This window comes from Mauremys mutica, chromosome 9 (assembly GCF_020497125.1).
Source record: "Mauremys mutica isolate MM-2020 ecotype Southern chromosome 9, ASM2049712v1, whole genome shotgun sequence".
Taxonomy (NCBI): domain Eukaryota; kingdom Metazoa; phylum Chordata; order Testudines; family Geoemydidae; genus Mauremys; species Mauremys mutica.
This window is the reverse complement of record NC_059080.1, coordinates 51,553,428-51,579,590: the sequence shown is the minus strand read 5'-3', so window position 1 is coordinate 51,579,590 and position 26,163 is coordinate 51,553,428. Positions and strand designations below refer to the sequence as shown.

Here is a 26,163-nt window from a genome sequence, read left to right as displayed (position 1 = left end):
TCCCCAAGGCGGTACCCGCGGGTGCCATGGTGCCTGCTAGGGCATTTATGTGTGCCCGCCTAGTGCCCAGCAGGGGAGAGAAGCTGCGGCCCTGGGCCTGACAGGGACAGATAACTCAGGCTGCGGGCGCGGTGTTCTCTGTTCCCGGCAGGCACGGGGCCCACCTACTGCCCAGCAGGGGAGAGAAGCTGCGGCCCCGCATCTGCCAGGACAGAGAACTCTGGAGCTGCAGGCTGCGGGCACTGGTGTTTTCGGTCCCAGGCAGGCGCGGGGCCGCGGCTTAAGCTGGAGAGAAGCTGCGGCCCCGCGCCTGCCGGGGACAGAGAACTCCGGGGCTCCAGGCAGCAGGTGCCGGTGTTCTCTGTCCCCGGCAGGCTTGGGGCCCGCCTAGTGCCCAGCAGGGGAGAAAAGCCGGGGTCCCGCGCCTGCTGAGGACAGAGTACTCCGGAGCTGCAGGCGCCGGTGTTCTCTGTCCTCACGGCTTCTCTCCAGCTTCTCTCTGCACTGCCCAGAACTGCCGCCAAAATAACCTCCAACTCTGCCGTCCCAAGAATGGATGGAATGCCACCCCGTAGTATGTGCTGCCCCAGGCACGTGCTTGCTCCACTGATGCCTGGAGCCAGCCCTGTATGAGTATTCCACTGCACTGATATTGCTGTTTTCTTGTGCTTTGCGATTTATTATTTTTTTTAACATTTTGCCCCAAAATGAGTGGTTCAAATAAAAGACAACGTACATATTATTTCAATGCAGAGTGGGAAGAATCCTATTGTTTTATTGAAAATAAAGGGAAACGTGTTTGCTTATTGTGCGGGGGTGCTGTTGCAGTGCCAAAAAAACATAATGTTGAATGCCATTTCCAAACTAATCACGGCTCTTTTGACATTAGCCATCCACTTAAATCTGAGTTGAGAAAGAAGAAAATTAATTAGCTCAAATCAAACCTATCTGCCCAGCAATCTGTTTTCACTAGATAAGTGGTAAAGTCTAAAGGTGCTACTATTGCTTCCTTTAAAATTGCTCATCTGCTCGCAAAGAAGAAAAAACCCTTTCAAGATGGTGAATTGTTGAAGGAAGCTTTTTTGACTGGTGCTGATTGCCTGTTTCAAGGATTTCCTTATAAGGGTGAGATTTTGTCGGCAATACAAGACTTGCAGTTATCAGACAACACAGTTACAAGGAGGATACATGCAATTGCAAGCAACATGCAAACTCAGCTAAAGGATGACTTGGAAATATGTGACTGGTTTTCACTGCAATTCAATGAGTCGACAGATATATCGGATACAGCACAGTTGGTAATTATGGTGAGGATGGTATATAGTGACTTCACCCTTAAAGAAGAGTTACTAAAAGTATTGCCTATGAAAGGGCGAACAAAGGGTGAGGACATCTATAATTTATTCAAATCATACGCAACATCAATTAGTATGCCACTACACCACTGATGGGGCACCAGCAATGATGGGCAGCGCCAATGGATTCATTGCACTCTGTAAGAAAAATGAATCCTTTCCAAACTTTATGTCTTAACACTGCATTATCCACCAAGAAGCTTTGTGCGTCAAAGTTCTTTCTTTTCAAGTATCAGAGGGGTAGCCGTGTTAGTCTGGATCTGTAAAAGCAGCAAAAGTCTTGTGGCACTTTATAGACTAACAGACGTTTGGGAGCATGAGCTTTTGTGGGTGAATGCATGCATCCGACGAAGTGGGTATTCACCCACGAAAGCTCATGCTCCCAAACGTCTGTTAGTCTATAAGCTGCCACAAGACTCTTTGCTGCTTTCTTTTCAACACGTCATGAATGTCATTATTAAAATAATTAACTCTATTCGACAAAACCTTTGCAACACCCACTTTTTAAGGCCCTGTTGGAAGCTGTTGACAATAATCAATCTGATCTTATCTTGCACACAGAAGTATGATGGCTGAGCAAAGGTAAAGTTCTTGCACGTCTTTTAAGCCTAATTGAAGAGATCAAAGAATTTCTGAAGTCCACAAATCAGAACTTCGAGCAACTAGAAGACTCCGGCTGGTTAATGGACTTGACTTTTCTTGCCGACAAACTGAACATTTTAAATCTTGAGTTCCAGGGAAAAGACAAATATGTGGATCAAATGATAGGTTCTGTAAAATCATTCAAAGCAAAACTGATCTTGTGGATGTCACATATGAAGACAAAGTCTCTCGTACATTTCCCAAGTATGAAGAAAATGGTATGTGACAGTGATTTTAACCCATCACCATTTGTTATCCACATTCAAACACTTCTGGAACAATTTGAAAAGAGATTTCACCATCATTGCGCCTGTAGTTGCCTTTCTTGTGAATCCTTTTACTTGCCAAATAGAGGTAACAGAAATGACTACATCAATTGCGAGTCTCATTCAAGTAGAAGAGAAGACGTGGAACTAGAGATTTTGGACCTTCAAAATGATATTGTTCTAAAACCCTGTGCAACAGATGAAAACTTTTGGAATCTGGTTGACTGAAAAAAGTTTCCTGCCTTAAAAAAATGTAGCATACGAAATAAAATCTTATTTCGATTCCACTTATCTAGGTGAAGTTCTGTTTTCAACAGTGAACACCATAAAATCAAAATACAGATCTCGGCTTACAGATGCCCATCTTGATGATTGCTTATGAATGGGAATATCATCCTACTCTCCCAAATATGAAAAATTGGTTAAAGAAATGCAGTGCCAAAAATCACACTGACTTTATTAGAAAAACCACATGAATTAATTATACCTATTTTCCATTATGTGCTGATAAGGGCGTATGATTAACCTGTGTTTAACTTTTTTCATATTTGTTTGTTTGTTTATTGAAATCCAGATACAAGTAACAATACAAATAATATTTTAATTAACCATAACTGGCTATCTATGTTAAAGTAAGAGTAATTAATATATTTGGACCAGCAGTTCAACAATGTTTTACTTTTTTAAAATAAATAAGATGAAAACAGTTTATGATATTTACTTTGTAAAAACACCTTAATTTTTCTTACAGGTAGATAAAAAAGAGCAAATTCACATGGTAAGGTGAAAAAGTAATTGCCAAATAATTTAATTAATACCTTTTACATGTAAAATTACCTTTTTTATCTTATGGATTCATATATTATGTAATATTAAATATCATGTTTTTTGTATTATTTAATGTACAAATACAAAATAAGCCTTGAAAAATTGTTGGCGCCCGCCACACTCTTCTGAAAACATGAATGTGCTACTGGCCACAAAAAGGTTGGGGACCACTGATGTACACAAACACGCATCAAAGGACAAATCTCCCTTCTAGAGTAATCCACAAAGGCCTGTTGTGCACAGAAGATGTTTCACCACGTCTATCAGGTGTAGAGCTGAGCAAAATGTTTGGATGAAACATTTTTTCATCCCAAAATTCAGGTTTGGTTTGGCTGAAACTTTTTGCAAATTCATCAAATAGTTTTGATTGAACACCTCCCCTCCCCTCACAAAAAAAAATCAGAGAAGCTCAAAAAGTTTCGTTTGACATTTTTGAACTGAAACGTTTCAATTTTTTGATTCTAAATCACTTTTCAGTTCAACCTGTACTTCAGTTTTAAAATGGTAAAAAAACTCAGGCATGAAATGGAGCATTTCATTCACCCGGAAACTAAATATTTTCGACTTTTTTGGTTCACTGAAACATTACAACATTCTTCATTTTGGATCGATCTGAAATGAAGTTTCTAAAAATTATTTTTCCGTTTGGCCACTGAAAATCAGATGATGGCACAGCTCTAGTCAAGCATCCCTTTCTCCAGGATCCCACATCAGACCCTGCCTCTGCTACTCCCCACACACCACACACCCAAAGTGGCTCTAACATGAACAGCTGGGCTTGGTGAGGGGAGACTCTAATTGCTGTTCAGTTAAATGAGTGCATTATTTGTTCCAGTTGATGCACTTGTTACTGCATTAGCTGCTCTCCACAAATTTCCCACCTGTTTTCCTTTAGTGTGTGCAATAATAGCATTAGCGTTAGTCGTCTCTCTAACCTTGGCAGTCTCCCTGGCAATCCAAGAGCCTGTTTTCCACTCTTCACAGCAGAGCTTTCAGGTGCAGAACTCACAACACATGGGTTTTATTTGTAATCATTCTGGTGCATCAAGAATTACCTCCTTCAAGGAGGTTGGCAATATTTGCAAACAGGTAGGAAAAACGCCAATTGGCAATGTGACCCCCAAGATCACAAATTGCAGGTGGAGCTGCAGAAAGGTTCCTGCAACAAATCCCTTTTCTATCTTTCCTAAGGACTGGTTCAAGAGGGTGTATGCTAATATCCTTTTGAAATCCTAGTTTGGGCAGGGCTGTCCTACCTCTTCCAAAGACATCTATTCTCTTACTGCAATATTTTTGCCTCGCTTCATGTGAGCTGTTTCCAGCGATGGAGACAAGTGCTCAGCACTGGGAACAAGTCAGAGTACAGGCTGCAAAGAACACTAGTGACTTGGTGGACAAGGCACTAGCTGGTAGGCTTTCAACAAACCCTTTCTTCCAAGTAGAGATATGCAGCAGAAGAGACTAAAATGGGGACAAGGAAGCGACAGAGGGAAGAGAGAACCCTTGTATTTTATCGGAGTCCAGTGATATTTAGAGAACTGTACAAAACATTTGCTTAAAGATTTGCTGGTCTCAAAGATTACAAGATCATCAAGATTGCAGTGGTTTTCAGTGGGGAGCTAAGAAGATCAAAATCCAGCTAAAATATTTTTTAGTTTTAAGTGGACTTTCTCTGCCCTGACTGACTGGCTCCTTGCTCCAACCTTCCCACTTCCTCCTCACAGTCTCTCAGCTCAATTTAGCATCACTCCACACCTACCTGCTCATTGCCTCCTTCAGCCCCTCTTCTCACCTGCTCCACATCCTCAATCCCTTCGTCTCACCTATCTTTCCATTCAGCTAAGCTCCACCCTCTGAAAAAAATCATGGAACTAACTAGAACTCTCTAGTATGAGAGGGGTAGCCATGTTAGTCTGGATCTGTAAAAAGCGACAAGAGTCCTGTGGCACCTTATAGACTAACAGGCAAATTGGAGCATAAGCTTTCGTGGGTGAATACCCACTTTGTCAGACACATGTGGTGGAAATTTCCAGAGGCAGGTATAAATATGAAGGCAAGAATCAGTCTAGAGATAACAAGGTTAGTTCAATCAGGGAGGATGAGGCCCTCTTCTAGCAGTTGTGTTTGTACAGTGCCTAGAACAATGGACCCCGGATCTTAGTCAGCTCTCAGGCACCGCCATAATAACCACGATTAACAATAAAAGCCATGACATTGCAACCTAACTTCCTAAACAGGGATACAGTTTAACTCAACTTCAGGGATCTGTACGCTTGGACTCCAAACGAGCAGCAAAAGAATTCCTCATCAAAATACAGAGAAACTTTTTCAAGAGAATGATACAAATATCAGGCAAATTCTTACTCATAGGAGCAGCCACTGGCTCAGTAGATTTATCCACATGAATGAGGCCTGTATGCATAACAAGCTGCATATCCCAGGTAAAACCATCCTCTAGCTTCCCTGATTCCACAGTATTCCATCACCTCCTCTCCCAGGCATCTCTGTTTTGGCTCTGGGTGTTGCTCGGGTATATTATGTAGGCATATGATACATGGCAACATTTAGCCATGCACTGTTGTTGTAGCCAGGTTGTTCCCACAATATTAGAGAGACAATGTGGGTGAGGCAATATCTTTTATTGCATCAACTTCTGTCCAGTAAAAGACATTCCCTCACCCAGCTCGTCTCCCTAACATTTAAACATGGCAAGGACAGGGAGTTTTGGTTGAGGTAGGAAAAACAGAAGCAGAGGTCAGCAGCTCCTTCCTCTGTGGATATCAGTTGTAGTCACCTGCATTTGAGATGACAGAATCAGAAGGGCAGCGTTCACACTCATTTTGCAGGGGGCTGCATGATTACACAGTGCAAGGTGACAGAGAAACAGGTCCTATCATTTTGAAAACTATTGGTCCGATATTCCAAAGCTTGGCTTGGTGTTTAGGCCTCAGTGTGATTAAGAATCCCTGACGGGTTTGGGGTTTACAGCTTCAGCAGTTTTTGGAATCCGTGGCAGTCGACTATTTGGGTGGCACCTTCCCAAACCAGAGCAAGCAAATTGGACATGCTGTTTAGCATGACTCATCAGCCCTCAGTAATATTCTGGCTGGAGCTAAGTCTGCAAACAAGGTGTCCGTTCACTACCTAGTAACTCAGAGGCATAACAATATACCTATACATTTCTAGATTGTAGCTCTTATTTTCTGGTTTTGCATGCTTTTCTTTAATCTCTTTCTGTTGGTATCTATGGTTTTTGTATTCCCTCTGTTTTCTTTATTTAAAAAAATACCCCCCCCAGGAAATTCCATACAAAAAAACCTAAAAGAATTTTAGGGTTACAAAGTGAATTACTCAGAGTCAGGAAATGAAACATGCAACCTTAACTCTGCCCCTGTGCATCTGCATTCCTGTAGTCCAATTACATGCCTCGTGCTATTTCTCAAATAACATAATCTATTCATTACAATTATAATTAATCCCATTTGTTCTACACCTTGGGTCCTTTTTAAAGAAAATGAATGCATCTGGGAGGTTTCTGTGGTAGAACGTAATTTGGATTTCAGCTAGTCCCAATTTTGTATCTCATTTCCTACTCCGCTGCTTTCCTGCCATGCCCTGCTTTACGTGGGTACTGAGGCTGTCTGTAAACTGCAAAGCCCTAACGAGAAGCATGTGTTTGTGTTAGAGACATTCCTTGAAGCACTTGGGAACTTCAGAATTCAACTCATTGCAGCTGGTTCCACGCATGGCTAGAGCGTGTGAAGTCTGTGGACATGTGGATGGCAGTTACTAGCTGGGGCTGTTGCTTTACTCATTTATTATCTTTTCCAATGCAGGTTACAAAGGCCCATTTGCTGTTTTATCAAGAGCAGAGCTCATGCACTGGAAGAGTATCTGAGTATGAGCTATACTTTCTGCACACAACCAATGCTTAGATTTTATTCAGACTTGTGGATCTACAGACCTCCAAGGGAGGTTTAAAAAAGCTAACCCCCTCCAGAAAAACAGAACTTCCTCTTGACTTTCAGGTTCTTGTATTTGTTTACCAACCAGATCAGGAGCATCGAGTCAAGAAGCCTTTCCAGTTATTTGCAACATAGCCGCCTGTTGCCCAGTGCGAGATAGAAGCACCGGCCTCTTATTGAGCATAAGAGTGGTGAAGCCGACAGAAGAGATGCCACCCCATGATCTGCATGAAAGATGCTAAAAGGCTTTTTTAGATTCCAGCAAATATTTTCTGTTCAGGCCCTAGGGTAACTCCAGCAAACTTTTTAAATATCCATGTAAGGAGGAAACCAGGAGGAGCCCCAGTTAGATGAGGCTGTTGATTTCCTCTAATGCTTCTGCAACTTGGATTTTCTTGCTGGGTCCTCTATCCTGGCTGCTCCATCCACTCTACTGACCATCTCTGGAGAAAGTCCCACCCACATACATAGATTCCCTCAGATTTGTATTGTCCTGCCTCTGTTCTGCTTCAGCTCCCTGTCTGCTTCCCCTGCTGTCAACCCACAGCAGCTCTCAATTCCTCTGCTCCACTCCTTAAACCTCCTTCTCCTTCCCTGCCCTTCCTCTGCTGCTCAAGGTCTCCTAGGTTTCTTCTAAGACAACACAGACATTCTGCAGCTGCAGGTCTCCTTTGCCACCTGCTCTCTCCCTCCCTGACTCCTCACCGCCTCTACCTGGCTTTCTGAGATCTCCCACGTCTGGCCTAGGCCCCAATCTCCTTCCCCTTTTCCCAGAGTCCTCCTCTGATTTGAGTATGCGGCTGACTCCCCTGCCCTGAATTCAGCTACTTCCCTCCCTTCAGACCGCTCTCATCACACCCACTCACATAGCTGAGCCTTACAGCCTTCTCCCCTCGTCCGTGAGCCCTACACCCTCTGCCTGGCTCATGGGCCCTCCCTCTCCAGGCTCTTTCTTCCCAGGGCTTTCTGACCTCGCCATGCTCTTGATTTTCAGCATTGCTTGAGGAGGCACCTGCTCTGTCACTGCCCTCCCTTCCCTTCCCCCCTTCCCTTCCCCCCCCCCCCCCGCCTATCTTATTCTTGCCCTAGATGCTCTCCTTTGAGCCCATGGGTTAAGCCATCCGTCTGCTCTCTTGACTTTGACATTCATTTCCTGACCAGCCTTGCACCTTTGCTGTCTCTCTGGTACCATCTTTTGGATGCCTGACAGACTGCTCCAGCTCAATGTGTCTAAACTTCAGGTTACCAGATCACTCAGGCTCCCCACCGCACCCCCTCTTATCTATCCATGTGAAACTCCACCATCCCCTATAGCACCCTGACTCAAAACACAAAGGGCAGTTTCTGTATTGCAAATCTGTTAAAAAACCATGAGTCAGGGCCCCCAAAATCCAAAGTTTGCCTTAAAATTATAAGACTAAAACAATGACAAAGGTTGGGTTCTTTTTATTGGTCTCCTGATCTCTGAGCCTCTAAGATGCACTCGTCACATTTTCAAGATTTTCTTGCAGAAATGAGGGCTAGAAACTTAATTTTTTTTTTAAAAGGAAAACTGAGAATCTCACTTAATCATCTGCCTCCAGCATTTGGAGCTTTAAAAGAACCCAAATATTGGGAGAGAGATGATAAAAATTGCAAGAGTCAGCCACACTGCATATTTTGCTTTCCTCCTCCCATCATGTTGAGACTCTGATCACTATACCATCACTAAGATCTGCCCTTTCCCCTCAAGCCCGGCTACAATAAATCCTGATCCATGTCTTACTCAATTTGTGTCTTGTCAGTTTGTGTCTTGCAACCTCCTCCACTTTGGATTGTCTGTCATTAGCTCCAGTCTAGCAAAAACTAGATTGGGTGATTTTTAATTTTTTTTTGGTGAATAATTTATTTGCTGAAAAATGCAGGTTTGAGCTGATCCCAAACAAAATTTTAGGGGGTTTCTGTTTTAGTGAGAAAAACTGAAAAATTGTTGTTTCAGGTAGACCTGAAATGAAATTTCTTTTCAGACTTTTCAGTCCAGCCACCAAACCATAAAGCCAATTATTTGTCCAGCACTAGCTCTCCTGCTAAAATCAGCATCCTTTCCCAGTGTGCTGATCACATCTGCTCTCCTTAGATCCCTTCACTAGCTTCCTCTCTCCCTCAGCTTCCAACTTCTTTTCCTCACCTTCAGAGGCATGCAATGCTTCTAACCCCACTCATTCCACCCTATAGTCGATGTCTTCTTCTCTCCTTTAGTACTGCACCTTACGGCACAATAGCCTCCGCCCTCTCTCCACCAAACCGCCTCGCTCTCCTTCTTCAAGCCCATGAATGTGTGCTGAGCTCCACTGATCTTATAATTATAAATTCTTTGCTATTGTCTTGTGTATCATCTTCATCTAAGTTAGGCTGCGCTGAGAAGTTTATCTTTCGATGTGATTTCTAAAGCCACACAGACACTTGCAGGTCTCTTATAAAAATTATTAGTGTATAGGAAACACACACGTTACAACTTTCTTTCTCCAACACAAACTGCTGTACCATTTTTCTCTCCACTCACCTCGGCCAGTGCTGTAGTGCTGTAATTTATCACTGTACACGGCCTCTTTGCTGTAAGCCCGCTTCCTAGGGAAAGGGGAGACAAATTGTTCAGGTAATGTATAAGTGGCTCACTCTTACCCAGACCACTCAGAGCATCTCTGAAAAAGAGTGTGACAATGAATTTACTTGCACTGGCATGGGAAAATGATGCCTATTACACACACACTAACACATATCTACATCGAGGTGATATAGCTGTGCCCATTCACATGCAGAAATATCGATAGAGACACACCCACATGTGCAGCTGTCTACCCATATGTGTCTGTATGTCAGAGATTTGAAACAGTGAGTGTCCACAGGAGAAGGAAGAAACAGTGACCCAGCATAAACTGTAGCTCTGGAGCCTATTTTTTGTGCTCCCTGCTTTCTACAGATTCAGTGAATGGAGCAGAAAAGGGTAGGAGACAATAAAACTGGGTCCATGTTTGCAAAAATATTGTTGAAGTAAATTCTCTGATTAGACTCCTTTAAATATGTTGCTGTCTCCGTGGCTCATGTTCACTTCAATGAAACACACTTACCCTCTCGTTTCATGTCTAACTTCTCATTGTGTTCGCAAAAAAACTCACTGAGAACTGTCTGGTGTTATATTTGCCTGTGGCAGCGCTGCCTTGGGAATCTCTAGTACAATACTCGCATCATGGTCATTTGTAAACTGCCTTGTGCTAGGTGTCCCCAGCTCATTCAGCTGCCTTCTCCTGGCAAGCTTTAATGGGAGCCGGAAAACTCGCATCTCATGCCCTTCAGTACTGCAAGGATACTTCATCCTTCTCCCCCTCACATGCTTTCCTTGCACATGCTGTTTACTTTGTATTGCCCACCACCTCCAAATCTCACTGCAGTTCCTGTTACACCTGTATGGCATGGCACATCCAACCAAAGGGAATGGTGAACAGTTCCTTCCCTCTCAGTCTGGCCGCTGCTTCGCTCCAGACTGGCCAGCAGGAGGCACTGCAGCCAATGGCCCTGTGACTTTATTGACATGAACTGTGAACGTATAGATCATTGTTCAACCAGGGTCCTATGGTTGCACCAGGGCTTGTACAAGAGGAGGTCAAGTGGGGTGTCTATGGAAAGGTTGTAGTTTGCTGGGTATGATTGTGCTGTCTGTATGTGTGTATCATTTTTGTATTTGAAGTTATGAATATTGGCTATGTACTTGTACCTCAATGTGTTTGATTCTAAGTAGCCTCAGTGAAGCATTTGGTCAGCTTCTTGAGAAAGGACTATTCTCAGTAAGTGCTCAATCAAGAAACACTTAAGTGACCATGGACTTTGGGAGATGCCAGTCCACATCTGAGCTTTCCTGAGAACATTCAAACTAACATGTAAACAATAGGATCAGTCTGCAAAAAGCTGAATCGTTCATAGACATGTGACTTGCTCAGGTGGCTACAAACTCTATCTTGTTATTGTGACTTTGCACAGGGGTTTCCACCCACATGAGAGAAAATATAAAAGGCCCTGGAAGCCTCTCCATTTTGTCTTCAGCTGGCTCAAGAGATGGCCTCTCTACCCCAAAGAGATGCCTGAAAGAAACTGGCACAAAGGACAGTAACTATGGGTGTGTGTGTGATTGCTGGACCCAGACTAAGAAGGAGTCCAGTCTGTGAAAGAAGCTTATTGGAACATTTCTGGGGGTGAAATTTCATCTGTAATCAGTTTCTTAATGTATTAGGGTTAGACTTGCAAGTTTTGTTTTATTTTCCTTGGTAAATTACTTTGTTCTGTCTGTTATTACTTGGAACCACTTAAATCCTACTTTTTATACTTAATAAAATCACTTTTGCTTATTTTTGAACCCAGAGTTAATGACTAATACCTGGGGGAGCAAACAGCTGTGCATATCTCTCTATCAGTGTTATGGAGGGCGGACAATGTATGAGTTTACATGGAGACAGGAGCACTTCTTAAGCTGTTTTCAGTTAAGCTTTGGGTAGTGTGGTTCAGACCCTGGGTCTATGTCGGAGCAGACTGGCATGTCTGGTTCGACAAGGCAGGGTTCTGGAGGCCCAAATGGCAGAGAAAATGAGCTCAGAGGTAGTCTCAGCACACCGGGTGACAGTCCCAAGGTGGTCTCTGTAACCGAACCAGCACTTCTCAAGCTGTTTTCAGTTAAGTCTGCAGCTTTTGGGAGATGTGGTTCAAACCTGGGTCTGTGTTTGCAGCAGGCAAGCGTGTCTGGCTCAACAAGACAGGGTACTTAAGTCCCAAGCTGACAGAGAAAATGGGCTCAAAGGTAGGCTCAGCACATCAAGTGGCAGTCCCAAGGGGGTTTCTATGACAGAACCCATCACAGGCCCCTCCTTGAAGGCCCTGTCACTGAATCGGAGGCACGGCCACTGCATGCCAGGAAGACTCTCTCTTCTGATCACAAAGGAAAAGCTAAAGACTGTGGGTGAAAATGGTACCTGCTGCAGACGATGGAAATAGCCACCAGCGAGACAATGAAGACCACACCGGCTGCTGCAGACCCTGCGATCAAAGGCAACTGCTCCCTCAGCTCCGACTTGTAGTCATCTGCAAGGGAGAAAGGCATCTTATGCTCTCTCCTACCCAAGAAAGAGCCAGATTCTGCTGCCCTTTGGCTGAGAAGTCCCTTACTGCCCAAGTTGGCTTCAATGGAGTAAGGCACTACTCGCTGGGAATAAGGGTGGCAGAATGAGACTGAGGCACCAGATATATTGCTCTTCCCACCTCTTGGGCAAGGCCAACCATTTATGGGTTGGGAGCATCACCATAGGCTCGGAAACAGCAGGGGGATGAGACAGTCCCGGGCTTGCATAGCCCTGATGTGGATTGTCACACATGACTCGCACGCGTTTGGGGTTAAAAAATAGAACAGAGAGGTTGGCAGGTTGAGCGAACGTGACGCATTTCTGAACTTTGTGAAAAGCTGAAAACCTCCACCTTTTCCTCAGGTCTGGGTCTGGCAGCCGTGGCACCACATGTTAGATTATCATGCTACAGGGCTTTGTTTCAGTGCTCTACAGCACACTGACTCACACAAGGTACCTGCTGAGCACCTGCCACAGCAGATCACAACAGACTTCCTGGTGACTGAGCACTGGGACTGGGGGGAATGTGGGATGGGAGTGGGAAGGGGGTAACTGCACAACCCTCGGCTTTGCACAAGCATCATATGTTACCAAGAGGGAGCTAATCATGAGGGAGATGGAAGGAGTTTTAGAGCCATGAGCTTGGGGCAGAGGGAGTATTTAGCAATTACAGCTGCGATTTTCAAAGAGAGGTAGAGCTGGGAGCTCCTTTGGAAATCCCAGCCATCATTTACCCCATAGATATGGTTCCCACAAGGTGACAGCTCATATAGATTCCCTATTCCCTGCCCTTCCCCTAGACCATCCCAAGGGCATCAACATGCTGGGAACTAGAAAAAAAAGAGTAATTATGAGGAGAACTCTAGCTTCACTGGCTCCTTATATCTACAGAGCTCGGGTGACCATCTTGCAAAGAAAGCTTTAGCAGCAACAGCTCTTCAGCTCCATGGAACACAGGGAAGTAGCTGCAGCAACTGAGGAAGTTGATTTCCCAGGTCACACATGAGAAAACATACTTTCTGCTGCTGTGTTCTGTTCATTTGAACAGATCCTTTTGTTACAAAAATGTGACCAAGACACAAACACCGAACTTGCAGCAGCGAAGGAATTAAAACCGGGAGGGGAGATAGGAAAATCCAGAACCTTACAACAGGAGTTCATCCCAAGGAACTGGTTCTCATTTACATTAAAGCCATTTCAACTGCATGTATGCCTACTTTAAGCCTTTTACACTGTTGGAGTAGTGTACAGGGGCCGTAGTGTAAACAAGAATCAGCCTCTAACTCTTTTTTTTTAAGTCTATTTAACAATGACTGCCTGGCTAATGTAGATGGTGTAGTTTACCGGATAAGGACATGGCACTGTGACTCAGGACACTTGGGTTCTGATCTGGACTCCGCCGGTGCCCTGCTGCGTGACTGTCCCATCTTTGTGCTTCTGTTTCCCCTCCCCGCCTTTGTCTGTCTTGTCTATATAAATGAAAAACTACTTAGAGCCAGGGCTGTCTCTCATTACGTGTCTGTAGAGCAACATGCACAACAGGGCCCCACTCTGCGTTCCTATTGCAATACAAATAGCAATCATTCATTTTCTAGAGAGTAAGACCTGTTAACTTGTGCTGGAAGCAGAAACCAAGAGGTTAAAGTAAAAGTCTTTCAAAAGGAAGTATTTAGCACTCCTTTTATCTTTAGTTTTTCTTTTTCACAGTTAGTTGCTAGTAACCAGATTTATCTCCTGCGTGCTACTTAAATCCTGAGAAAGTCTCATTTAACGATCAATGATTATTTAATAATCTACAATATCCATTCTTATTAAATTTCAATTAATTGCTTATTGGAGGCAGAGTTTTCTCCTCCCTTCACTAATCCTGAATATTCAAGACATTCATTTTTTGTTTGCATCCGTTCAGTCATTCTGTGTTTTTCCTTTTCCTCACGCTGTTAGATGTTTGCCTGACAGAAAAAATACACAAAAGAACCTGCTGAAGGTTAGCTTCTTAAATACGAGAAGGCAAAATAACTTTTCAGAGAGGAAGGCTAGTTCTGTGGTCAAGGCATTTCATCAACACTCTAGCGATGTAGGTTCAATTCCTGACTCTCTCAGAACCTCACTGTGTGACCTTGGACAAGTCATTGAATTGCTCTGAATAAATCTCTGACTGTCTATTCCTGTGTGCCTGCTCTGATATTGTTTGGGGCCCTTAGTTGCTATAGTAATATAAATAATTAACATTTGCCACAGACAATCACACACATCTTTGTGCTTCTGGGCAACAGTCATAGTGCCATATTTTTCTTTTAATGGCTTCTGCGTCTTTGGGCTGTCTTTTTCTATACATCTGTGTACATGACTGAACACAATGGGGTCCTGACTGGATCTCCTGCTGCCACCCCAATACAAATTAATATTAATGGGTGAGGATTTTGAACAGTGCTTACCCAGATCACCCAGCTGCCATTACATTTCAGTGATAGTCGGTTCCTAACTCCCTTAAGCCCCCTTGAAAATCCTAGCTGCTGCTAATCCATTTGTACCCACAATTAAGCATGTGCATTATCCTGCTGTAGATAAACATCTAGCTTGATTCAAACATGTAATCTGCATGGGCACATATGACACTTTGTTGGACGTGCAATATAAAGGCATAGATTTGGAGAAGAGGCTGGGGATCTTTTGCATCTGTGGCATGTTCAGTTCAGTTTATTCCTTTCTTCACTATGACAAAGCCCAAAATAACAGAGCCAAAGGAGAAAGGAAAGACACAGGCTAGGAGGTGACAGAGCTATGGAGTTTCTTTCCTAACTATAGACCTCAATTTTAATCCATTTGTGTTCATAGGAGAAAACCTCACATACATGTTCATATCAGACTACTGATCATGTGGTTTCACTGGAGCAATCTAGGTAACTCGCGTCCATCATGTGATGTCCTGGAAGTTCATAAACAGTAGTAGTAATAGTTATTACAGGCCCAATCCTGAGCTGGTGTAAATCAGCAGAGCTCTGTTGTTTTCAGTGGGGCTACTCACATGCTTAAATATTTTGCTAGATCAGAGGCAGAATGCTCAGCACCTTGCAGGATTGAGCCTGTGGCATGTTACTCTAGAGCAGGGGCGGCTCTAGCGATTTCGCCACCCCAAGCACGGCGGCACACCATGGGGGGCGCTCTGCCGGTCGCTGGTCCCACGGCTCCGGTGGACCTCCCGCAGGCACGCTTGCGGATGCTCCACCGAAGCCGCGGGACCAGCGGACCCTCCGCAGGCATGCCTGCGGGAGGTCCACCGGAGCCGCCTGCTGCCCTCCCGGCGACCGGCAGAGCGCCCCCCGCGGCGTGCTGCCCCAAGCACACGCTTGGCATGCTGGGGCCTGGAGCCGGCCCTGCTCTAGAGGAGGTACAAATGGGCTGGAAATCAGAGCGAACAGACTGCCTTTGGGAGATTTCTGAACTTACGGCTTCTGGACATGTTAGACTACCACAAGAAAAGCCTTTCTTTGCCAATTTCAGCACTTCCCTGAGTGTTGTGAGAATGAAAAATAATCCCCCCACCTTATGATTTTTTTAAGGTAACTGGCAATTTTTGATGCTAACAAACAAGTTGGAACCAGAGGAATTGATCTAAATATCCTTGGCTGTTGTGTAGCTTTGGAGAAAGAACTAGACCAGAGTGTGAACTCTGAATTGGACCTTTTGGTACAATGTACTGAACTGAGGAAAGGACCCTGCACACCTCCATTCACTGCTTGGTCTGATTCCTGGACCCATCTGCCCCGAAGAGATTTAGATCAGGTTTAAAATGCTCTGAGATCTGGGGAACATTTCATGTCACTTCTTAGTTGATTTGAAGCAGTTTGTTCATCTCTTAGAGTGACTTACCGAATATACAACTAATAAACTGTTATACAGAGTAGGAGAGAGCACATACAGAAAGAATAGCTTCATTCTAATCTCCTTATTTTAGTCTGTTCTTTGCATCTTTTATGGTTGTTACTCAGAGACGTGCCATACAAATGATTAAAGAGCTGGGGGATTGATTTACAGGAGGGAAGAGTCAAAGAGTTAAATGTGTAGAGCTTGTGAAATGAGAGCTAGGGAGCAGACGATGGAGGGACATAATCTATAAGAATCTGGAGGGGGTAAATGCCACAGACGAAGTGGAAAGATTTAGGGCCAAAGAAGGAGAGGCTGGAAGTAGTGGGATGAAACTGAAACACTGGGGCTGAATAGTGGGAAAATCTTCCTGTGAGTGAGGCCTGTTAGAGTGTGAAATAGTCTCTCAAAGGAAAGAGCGGACACTACATTGAATGAGTGGTTAAAAAAATGCCTGGACCAAGGGTGTGTCTATGCTGCAGTTCGAGGGGTGATTGCAGGTCGGGTAGACATACCACGATAACTTTACCCTTGCCAGCATGCTAACAATAGCAGTGTCGAGGTGGTGGTGCAGGCTCCAGCAATGTGAGTAGCTCCCCAGCGGCTGCGTGCAGCCCATGCTGAAGCTCCTCCTGCCACGTATACACCGGTATTTTCAGCCATGCTAGTGTGGGTATGTCTAACTGAGCTGCAGTTGCACCTCGGATTGCAGCATAGACCTCCCCAGTGAGTGGAGAGCGGAGTGTAGGCAACAACCCTGACCTGTCCAGGAGAGGGACTAGAGCAGCTGGCCTGACAATTCTCTTCCATCCTTCATTTCTATGGGCATGTAATTCCGTGGCACTCAGATCACATCCCCACCCCCACCTCTGTGCGTACCCCCATACAGCACACGCACTCTAGTGTGACATATTTCCCAGCTCAGCCAGAACAGGCTCTTAGCAAGCTCTCCTGAGGTGAGAGGTGCGGGGTCAGGAAAGGGTAAAGGTTCAGGTTCTCCCCTGGCTGGCATGCAAATAATCCAAGCCACATACAGATGCAGGAAATGCAGTTAAATGGTGGAGGAGAAAACAGAGATAAGAGATTTAAAACAGATTACTCCTCCAGCTGGCAATTAATCAAACATCACTATAAATCACCTGGCTCTCGCCACACTGCCCCTCTGGGAGCTGGGGTTTGGAGAGACAGGTTTATTTAATCCAATTACAGCTTGAGCTGCAAGTGAGGCCCCTCTCTCTCTCTCTCACCCCCTCCTTTTGCCACACACTTACCATCTGTCAGTGTTTGGAAGCACATTTTCCCGCTGTATTTCCCATAGCCAGCCACTGTCCGGGCTCGCACCTGCACCACATACACCATGCCAGGCCTCAGCCCCTCAATCCTGGCCGTGTTGGTCTGACTCTTGGCCATAGACGAATTGTACTCATTGTGGTCCTGCGGGGAAGAGTAAAGAAAGGCTGATGTCAATCAACAGGAGGGGATATCATAGTTCCAGAGCAATGGGAGTCCCATCCAATGGCCGCCCCAGGGTTCTACTCAGGCATGAGGCTCATCCACTGGCGGAATGGGAATACTGGGGTTAAAGCGTTACTGCTCCAATCACCCCACTCCAAGCATTCTGCACTGAAAATACAGAGCACTGAAGGAAGATGCATATGGCCATATTGTCATTCATGAAATGCATGCCTTAAATTACTATATATATGTCCATATATACAGTGCGGTGGTTAGACACATTGCACATGGGTGTCACATTGCCAACCTGCCATGGCTGCTTTGAGAGATCACTTGCAGGTACAAGCTGTATCAACTAGAGGTGGCAGATCTAGACAATGAGGTGACCTTTGCTTCTTCTCTCAATGCCATTGCAGCACACACACCCCTGCTTACAATCTGACCTTAGTATGGTTCTTTACATAGGCCAATAATCTGTCCCCAGAGCCAGGGTCAGCCTTTGGGGTGAGTCGTCTGGGCCCCTGCCCAGGGCGGCCCGCCAAAGAGGGCGCCGTGAGCAGGGTTTGGATTCCCACCTGACCTGACATGGCAGGCAGGCAGGTGGGTGAGCAGCAACGCTGGAGAGGGGGCAGGGGGAGAGACCTGAGCTGCAGGGGGCAGTTGGATGACCTTCAGATCACAGGTGCCCCTCCTCCCCTCTGCTCCACATGTGCAACTGCTGCTGTTGCTGCCTCCCACCTCCTCCCCTCCCCTCCCCCCCCTGCCCTTCCTCGTCCTCCCAGGAGCCACCCCTGGCCACTCCAGACTGGGAGTGCCTTCCTGTTTGCTGGGGGGGGGTGCATGGGGCAGAGGAGCAGAAGACCAGTGGGAGAGCGAGCAGCAATGCCAGCTGCTTTGTGCATCCAAGTGGGTCAGTTTCCCCACATGGGAGCAGGAGGGGGATGCAGGGATTAGGGGTGCAGGAGATAGAAGTGAAGGAGGAACAGTGCAGGGATTAGGGGCACAGGAGAGAGGTGCAGGGGGTAGAAGTGAAGGGGTACAGTGCAGGAATATGGGGCACAGGAGAGAGGTGCAGGGGTTGCGGTGAAGGGGGCACAGTGCAGGGATTAGGGGTACAGGAGAGAGGTGCAGGGGGTAGGAGTGAAGGGGGTACAGTGCAGGGATTAGGGGCACAGGAGGGGAATGCAGGGGTTGGGGTGAGGGGGCCCACATGGTGCAGGAGGGAGGTGCTGGGATTGGGGATGAAGGTGGCACAGTGCAGGGTTTAGGGGGGAAGGGAGGATGGGGGACCAGGGGCAAAGGAGGGCCCCAAAATGTAAGTTCACCCAAGTTGCCATTTTCCCTAAGGCCGGCCCTGCCCAGAGCAACAGTCTGTGGGTTAAATGACACAACTGCCTCCTGCAACAGGATTTTCCTCTGAGAGATCAGGAAAGACTCTCTGCAGAAGTGAGTAAGGAAAGCAAACACATCAGCAAATGGGGACAAAGACAAGTCTTTCCTTCTCCCCTCCCCCCGTCTTGTCCAGTTAGATTGCAACGTCATTGGGGCATATGTGCATGCACAGCACCTAGCACAACAGGGCCCTGGTCTCAGCTGAGGTCTCGAAGCACTACCACACTACAAACACGAATGCGTTTGTTGGTGCAGTGAGCACTGTTTGTCACCCAGGAGACATAGATTCAAATCATAGATCAGGTCACTAAGGGAACGTCGGTATGGCCTGTCTTCTCCTAGCCCTGCTTGTCCACGTGACAGCAGGGGTGCACAGGTCAGCACTTTAGCCGGGGAAGCTGCAGAGCAGAAAGGAAGTATGGAGGCCGAGCCATGTGGGGTTGGAATAGCAGATGTGGAGTGGGATTCAGCCAAGGAATGAGCCCCTTGAAGTGAATGGCTGGAGCTGGTGTTGGAGCACTCTATGCCTGGCCCTAACAAGGGGTATTGCACTCTATTTTGCACTCATTTTGCACTCTAAGGGATATTGCTCCCTCCCTTTAAAAACACACAGAATGAACGCTTGGACATGGCTCTTCTATGGACGTGTCCTCCCGTCCAGCACACTAGGCTTTGTTCAGACTCTTGGGTCAAGTTAATTCACTGCCTGGCCTACGCTGCACTTACACTAGAAACAGATGTTTCTGTCCTGGAACAAATGCTGGTGGTGTGTCTGGATTAGCAATTTATGATTGTCTTACCAAACTTGAATTAGTTCACATTCAATTAACTCAACATGACCCAAAACTCTAGTCTAGGCAAAGCCGGCAGCAGTGTCACTTATGCCCCCTCGTACCCACACCTCCCACCCAATTTACCTGCCAGGGCTGGGTGTTACCTCTCATGATCACACTTTGTTGAGTTATCCCAGGACCTAATCATAACCCCACTGTAGTCAATGGGTCTTTCCACTGACTTCAGTGAGTGCTGGCTCAGGCCCACAATTAACAGTCCACAACAAGGAAAAAAATACAGAAGCGTTTCAGAGCCTTGAGTGTCTGTCCCCACCCCAGCCTTCTTCCCCTGCTTTCATTCAGGCTTACGGTGGCTGGTCGTGAGCCCACAGTGCTGCTGATCTCGGGGTGGCAGATCCGGCTCACCTTCTCATAGTAACGAATCTCGTAGTCCAGGATGATGCCGTTGGGCTGCTCTGGCTGAGGCCACGACAGCGTGATGCTCCTCATGGTGGCACTTACCTGGTGCATGATGGGAACTGTGGAGGGAGCTGTGGAGAAAGGAGGAAATGGGAAATACAAGAGTAGTGAAAATTAACTCATGGGCAGGGGGAATAACATGATCTGAAGAGAGGGTGAAAATAAAATGTCAGAGAGCCATCCTGGGGGGTGAGGAGGGAAAGAAAAGAATGGAAAGAAAGGAGCAAATGGCGAGAGGTTGGAAGGAAGGAGAATGAGATATTATACAGCATAATAAGAGCATAAGAACAAGAGAATGGCCTTACAAGCCCAGTATCCTGTCTGTGACAATGGGGCCAGTGCCAGATGCTTCCGAAGGAATGAACAGAACAGGGCAATTGCAAGTGATCCACCCCCTTCATCCAGTCCCAGCTTCTGGCAGGTTAACTCTGTTCTGTGTGAAGAAGTACTTGCTAATCTGTGCTTTAAACCTGCTGCCTATTCATTAATACAACTCATTACACTAACACCACGTATTTAAAGGGACCAAGAGAAAATGCTTTCGATGCTGTAGAAACCAAATAACACTGAGAATCCAACCTTAAAGAATGGAATATAAAGAAAGAGGCATATGTACTGTAGCTGTAGCAGAGGGGAATAAATAGGTGTAGAAAGCAGAATCAGACAGAGAGAGAAAGGCAGATTCAGCATATGGGTAACCAAGAGTTATGATGATGGTTTATTGTTTGTTGAAGGCCAGCGGTGCACTTGGTGGAGCAGAGAAAATAAAGGAGAGACCTCAGTCCCTGCTCCATGAGTAATCAAAATCAATCTCTAACAATAATGGAATTGATCTAATCAATCTAGACAACGCTAGAAGACAGACTGATGTATGAAAAGAGAGAGAAACAAAGAACAATATACAAACAAAAAAGGCCATTGATCAAGACTTTCCCTCTACCCTATTTCACATAGCAGAGTCCTCCCAGCAGGTCCGGCCACTCTCTGGGCCCAGTCCTATGAGTCTGAAATATTGTAACACCTTCTTGCAGTAACTGGGAGTTCCAATCACTGAGGGTGACAGGATCAGGCCCTCACACTGAGATGTACTGTCATTATTTTAACAGCGAGCTCCCACAAAAATGCACCCATTTGCCTGTCATTGGCCCCACACCCTGGTGTGTAGGGGCTGCAGGCAGGAGGAGTGGTGTGTATGGTTCCCTAGGAAATATTTTGTAAATACCTGTCATCTGGGGCAGTTTGGCCCATTACAGACACAAGTCATTTGCTCTTCAGCCGTGTCTTAAAAAGTCCCAAACACAAGTCCTCTCTGGGAGGGGTGAGTGAGCAGTGTCGTGTGTGTGTGTGTGCATGTGCTGAATTCCACTGGAGATAGAGAACTCATCCCACCCCTACCTTTGCCGTGTTAGCAAGAGGCTTCCATGTTTATTTGCTATTATTGCAACAATATGCATGAAATGAGAGCAGTCTGTCAATAAAACTGGTTGAATATTTAAACTGATAATTATTTTTAATTAGAGATTTCGAATTCTGAGCGCTCAGTCTAACCAGGAACAGTCAATAACTCATCAGCGAGTAAAGCAGTGAATTCAGAGGACATTTCCCAGGGGTGAACAAAACACAGCTCCCCCATTACATTAACTGTGACAGAGGTTAGAGCTACCCAGTCTAAACCTCTGTCAGGTTGCCTCTTGTCTGATACTTGGATTGTAAGTTGTTTGCACTGGGCTGTCTTTTGTTCAGAGTCTGTATAGCACCTGGCACAGCGGGGTTCTGGGCCATGACTAAGGCTCCCAGGTGCTATTGCAATACAAATAAATTATAACAACAATAAACTTTGACAGGACAATATTTTCACTTAACTATGTATCCAGGCTGCTAAGTCCCCCAGTAAGGTTCCAGGATAGGGCTCATTGACCACCCAGAGTATGGGTGTAGTTTGGGGGAGGGGGATAGGGGGTATTGTCCCCCAAACAGGGACAGTCTTATGAGTGGGCATCGTGGGCAACCATCCATGGTGCCGTGGCCAGGAGGCGAGGCTCAGTGCATTTAATTTAATGAACCAGGACAGGCTCATGCCAGCAGGGGAACTGGCTTCAGTGTGTGCGAGATGTGCCATGTTGTGTGTGTGTGTGTGTGTGTGTATACTCAGACACACATGTCACTGAGTCTCAGACACACATGTCACTGGGTCAGCCCCTCTCAGACTCCCAGCATTTCATGTGCCCTCACAGACAGGGACAGGGACACACAAACACGGGCACATGCGTGTAGACACACACACAGCTCCACTCACTCAGCTTGTTCTGGCATGACAAGCTACACCCACATAACCAAAGGGAAACAGAGCCCTCAGGGTAGGGTGACCAGATGTCCCAATTTTATAGGGACAGTCCCAATTTTTGGGTCTTTTTCTTATATAGGCTCCTATTACTCCCCACCCCCGTCCCAATTTTTCACATTTGCCATCTGGTCACCCTACCTCAGGGTCCCTGTTCGAGACCCGAACAAACATCACAGGGCAGGTGCCCAGCCCCATGGGCCAGCGGTATCCCCACTGCAGGCCCAGCACTGCACCCCCCATGCCCCCCCGGCCAGGCTGGCACTGCCCCTGCAAATATAGAAGTCACACTGTGTCTCTGGCCCAGAGGAAAACCTCCAGAAGCTTTAGCACTTACAGAAGGTAATAGGAACCACAGCTCTGTTAGTCTATGGAGCAGCCATCAAACTGAACCAAATTGAATTGGTTTGTGAGTTCAGGGCATGTTAACAATCACCTCTGCCCCTTTACAACTGGCTCAGGGCTTGCCCTGTTAGCTTGGCTGAAGTTACAAAAGGAAAAAGAGGAAAGGCCAACCCTAATGTCAAATAGAAGAAAGAAGCAGATCTCATTAATCCCGAGCCAGCCAAGCAGGAGGCAGAATAATCCTCTCAGAGGTTCAGGGCCTCAACACTGCTCTCCATTTGAAGTTCAAAGTTAGCCTTTGCTAGGCTATGCAAAGCAAGATGGGCATGATCCAGGAAGAGCGTTTCTGCAGCTAAAATGGCGGGTGATGTGCTGGAAGGCACTTGAAGAGTTAATACTAGGCCTCGCCATCCCCTGAAGCAGAGCTAACTGCCTGTCTCATGTCTACATAATTACAACAACACTTCTGTCTGTAGCCGCACAGACCTCTTTGTACTCCTTACTCTTGCCTGCCTCACAGCGGGACACCCTCATCTTTCAGTTCAACCCCTTAGCCATGTTCCAAAGTTACTCCTTTGCACTAGCTCAGATTCCCTTGTGCTCCGACTCCCATAGCGCTCCTTACTTCCCTCCGACAGAGCTCTAAGGCTGTCTAACCTGGGGTAACTCGCATGCCAAAGAACTGGTAGAAGGTGGAAGATGGTCTATGTGAAAGTAGGGTGACTTTACTGTACATCTTCCTACACTCTCTTCAGGCTCCTTGCCTTGCAAATTACTCTGGATTAGGCTAGTGTAGACGTTGTTGGAAGGGGCATACCAGCGGGTTGCTCTATGGCAGTGTACTTGATGGAAGGGTTTTTTACACATCACCCCTGAAACTGGCCCTGTGAATCCAAGGGAACCTCAAGGCCAGCTTGTGAGTGTGACGCACTCTATATGTTTATGGAAATATGCTTATAAGTGTAAATATAACATAACTGGAATATGCTTTATGTTGGATATGCCATGTAACATATCTTTGCAAAGGTTATGATCTACTGAATATATTCATCCTATTAGTATGCACGTATCGTTTTTATATCTGAAGTTATGAGCGTTGGCTCTATGCTTATATTTGAAGTGTTTGCTCTAGGAAACACATAAGGAAGGTGTGGCCAACATATTGCGAAGGATTTGTTCAAGTAATTGGAAGTACTTAACTAACAATGGACTTGGGAGACACCAATCCACATCTGAGCTTTCCTGGGAACATTCAAACTAACATTGGAAATAATGGTGTCGGCCTGCAAAAAGTAGAATCATTCATGGACATGTGACTTTTCCATGCGGCTACAAACCCCATCTTGTTGCTGTGATTTTGCACAGAAGAACAAAGAAGTTTCTGCCCACAAGAGAGAGAATATAAAAGGCCCTGGAAGCCTTTCCATTTTGTCTTCAAGAGGTAGCCTCTCCACCCCAAAGAGATGCCTGAAAGAAACTGGAACAAAGGACTGTTACTGTGGGGGTGTGAGTGATTGCTGGACCCAGGCCATAAACTACAACGTTGGTCTGAAAAGGATTGTACCTGAGATAACACCTAGAGTGAGAAGTTAGTATTTGTAACTAGATCCTTAGTGTATTAAGTTAGCCTTGCATATTTTGATTTATTTTACTTAGTAACGTACCTTGTTCTGTCTGTTATACAGAGTAAACCGGATTTATTTGGGGTTTGAGTCCCATTGGGAGCTGGGTGTCTGGGTGCTGGAGACAGGAGCACTTTTTAAGCTGTTTTCAGTTAAGTCTGCAGCTTTGGGGGCGTGGTTCAGACCCTGGGTCTGTGTTGCGGCGGGCGGGCTTGTGTGTCTGGCTTAACAAGGCAGGGTTCTGGAGGCTGAAACTGGCAGAGAAAACGGGCTCAGAGGTAGTCTCAGCACATCAGGTGGCAGTCCCAAGGGAGTCTCTGTGACCAAACTCGTCACAGTGAGCCCGTTACTCGCCCTGGTGAGCAGTTCCAGTGAAGTCACTGGATCTGTGTGAGTAACTGCATGGGACTTCGAAGTTTGGCCCTAGCCAAGCAGTACATCTGAAGGGAGGCTAAGTTAGCAAAACATGCACATCAAGAGCACGGGAAGAAAGTGCAAATTACATTAACTCTCTTCATCACTCAGCCTCACCTCTGAATTCGGCTCCCCATATTCATTCTCCAAACATTCTGAATTCCCTGATGGTGAATCTGCATGTCACTCAGGCAACACAACGTGCATTTAATTAAACAAGTTAATTTCCTATCTGGTCCTCTGGGGACATCAAAGCCTCATGTGCCCAAGCCCGCTGAAACATGTGGGGAGGGCTCAGGAGAAGCTAATCCTCACAGTCCAAATGCAGAGCTCCCCACCCCCTCGTCCTTGGGGAGCTGGGATGCCAGCAGCTTCATTGACAAAGAGAAACATTCCCATTACTATAAATCATCAGTGACCTCAGCACTAACCAAGCAGCAGCACATGGAGTAATTTGCCAAACAGCTCTCAGAGCTCACCAACACTTGAAATGTCATCTAGAGGTGTATGGCTTGGTATGCCAACCTCCTCCCCCAGCTGGTCCCCTCGGATGTTGGTGAATCCTGCTTGGCCAGGGAAGAGATTAATTTTTTCTCCTGGTGGAATGTTCCACTCTGGTAGAGATGTCTCTGTTCAAAACAGATGAGCATATACTAATTCTGGGAGCATCACCTGCTGAGCAAATAAATAGCTGCATATTGATTCTGCCCATCCCTCAGAAGAGAGGCAATGCTTGTCTGTCAGGTATCACATAGAGTCAGAGACACTGCAGGTAGGATCTTCAATATTACACCCCTCTCTCCTTGTTTATGCAAGGAGTAACATCCTACATTAATCCTGGGACTCTGGAAATTGAAGGCCACTTGACTAGCTAACATGAAATACCTTGGCACTCACTTGTGGAGGTAGATGCACCATACCGTCCTTTACAGAGCAGCTGAATGTAGTCTATGCCCCACCCCTATGGACAGACTGGGGTTCCAAAGCCCTTGCAAAATGCACCCTACCTGCCAAGCCTTCTGTTCTACCTCTGCCTTGGACAGATACTGCCATCTGTGGAACAGACCTAATGGGCTTCTGCGTTAATCACCTGGGGAAAGCAGTGGGTGTTGCTGCTTTTTCCACTTCCATGAACACAGGCCATTCCACAGATGGCCCAGTATGATAACTGTGGTCTGGCTCCAGCCATTGACATCAGTTCCCTAACCCATCTCCCCCTCCCTAAAGCACATTGGTACATAATATCATCCATATGACTCTCGCAAATTAACACA

General features: G+C 46.0%; 1 protein-coding gene across 5 annotated transcripts in view; it reads right to left on the bottom strand.

Annotated features, from left to right (window-relative positions):
* The window catches only part of EPHB1 (EPH receptor B1), a 353,412-nt gene that overhangs the window by 56,971 nt on the left and 270,278 nt on the right, over positions 1–26,163 (bottom strand). For 4 of the 5 annotated variants that reach the window (XM_045030054.1, XR_006582168.1, XR_006582170.1 and 1 more), the window contains exons 6-9: positions 20,057–20,238; positions 17,339–17,501; positions 12,054–12,162; positions 9,599–9,663 (exon numbers count right to left, since the gene is read on the bottom strand). In XM_045030054.1, coding sequence (XP_044885989.1) covers positions 9,599–9,663; positions 12,054–12,162; positions 17,339–17,501; positions 20,057–20,238 — 519 coding nt within the window. The remainder of the gene's footprint in view (positions 1–9,598; positions 9,664–12,053; positions 12,163–17,338; positions 17,502–20,056; positions 20,239–26,163) is intronic. The other variant, XR_006582169.1, reaches the window with a different exon arrangement.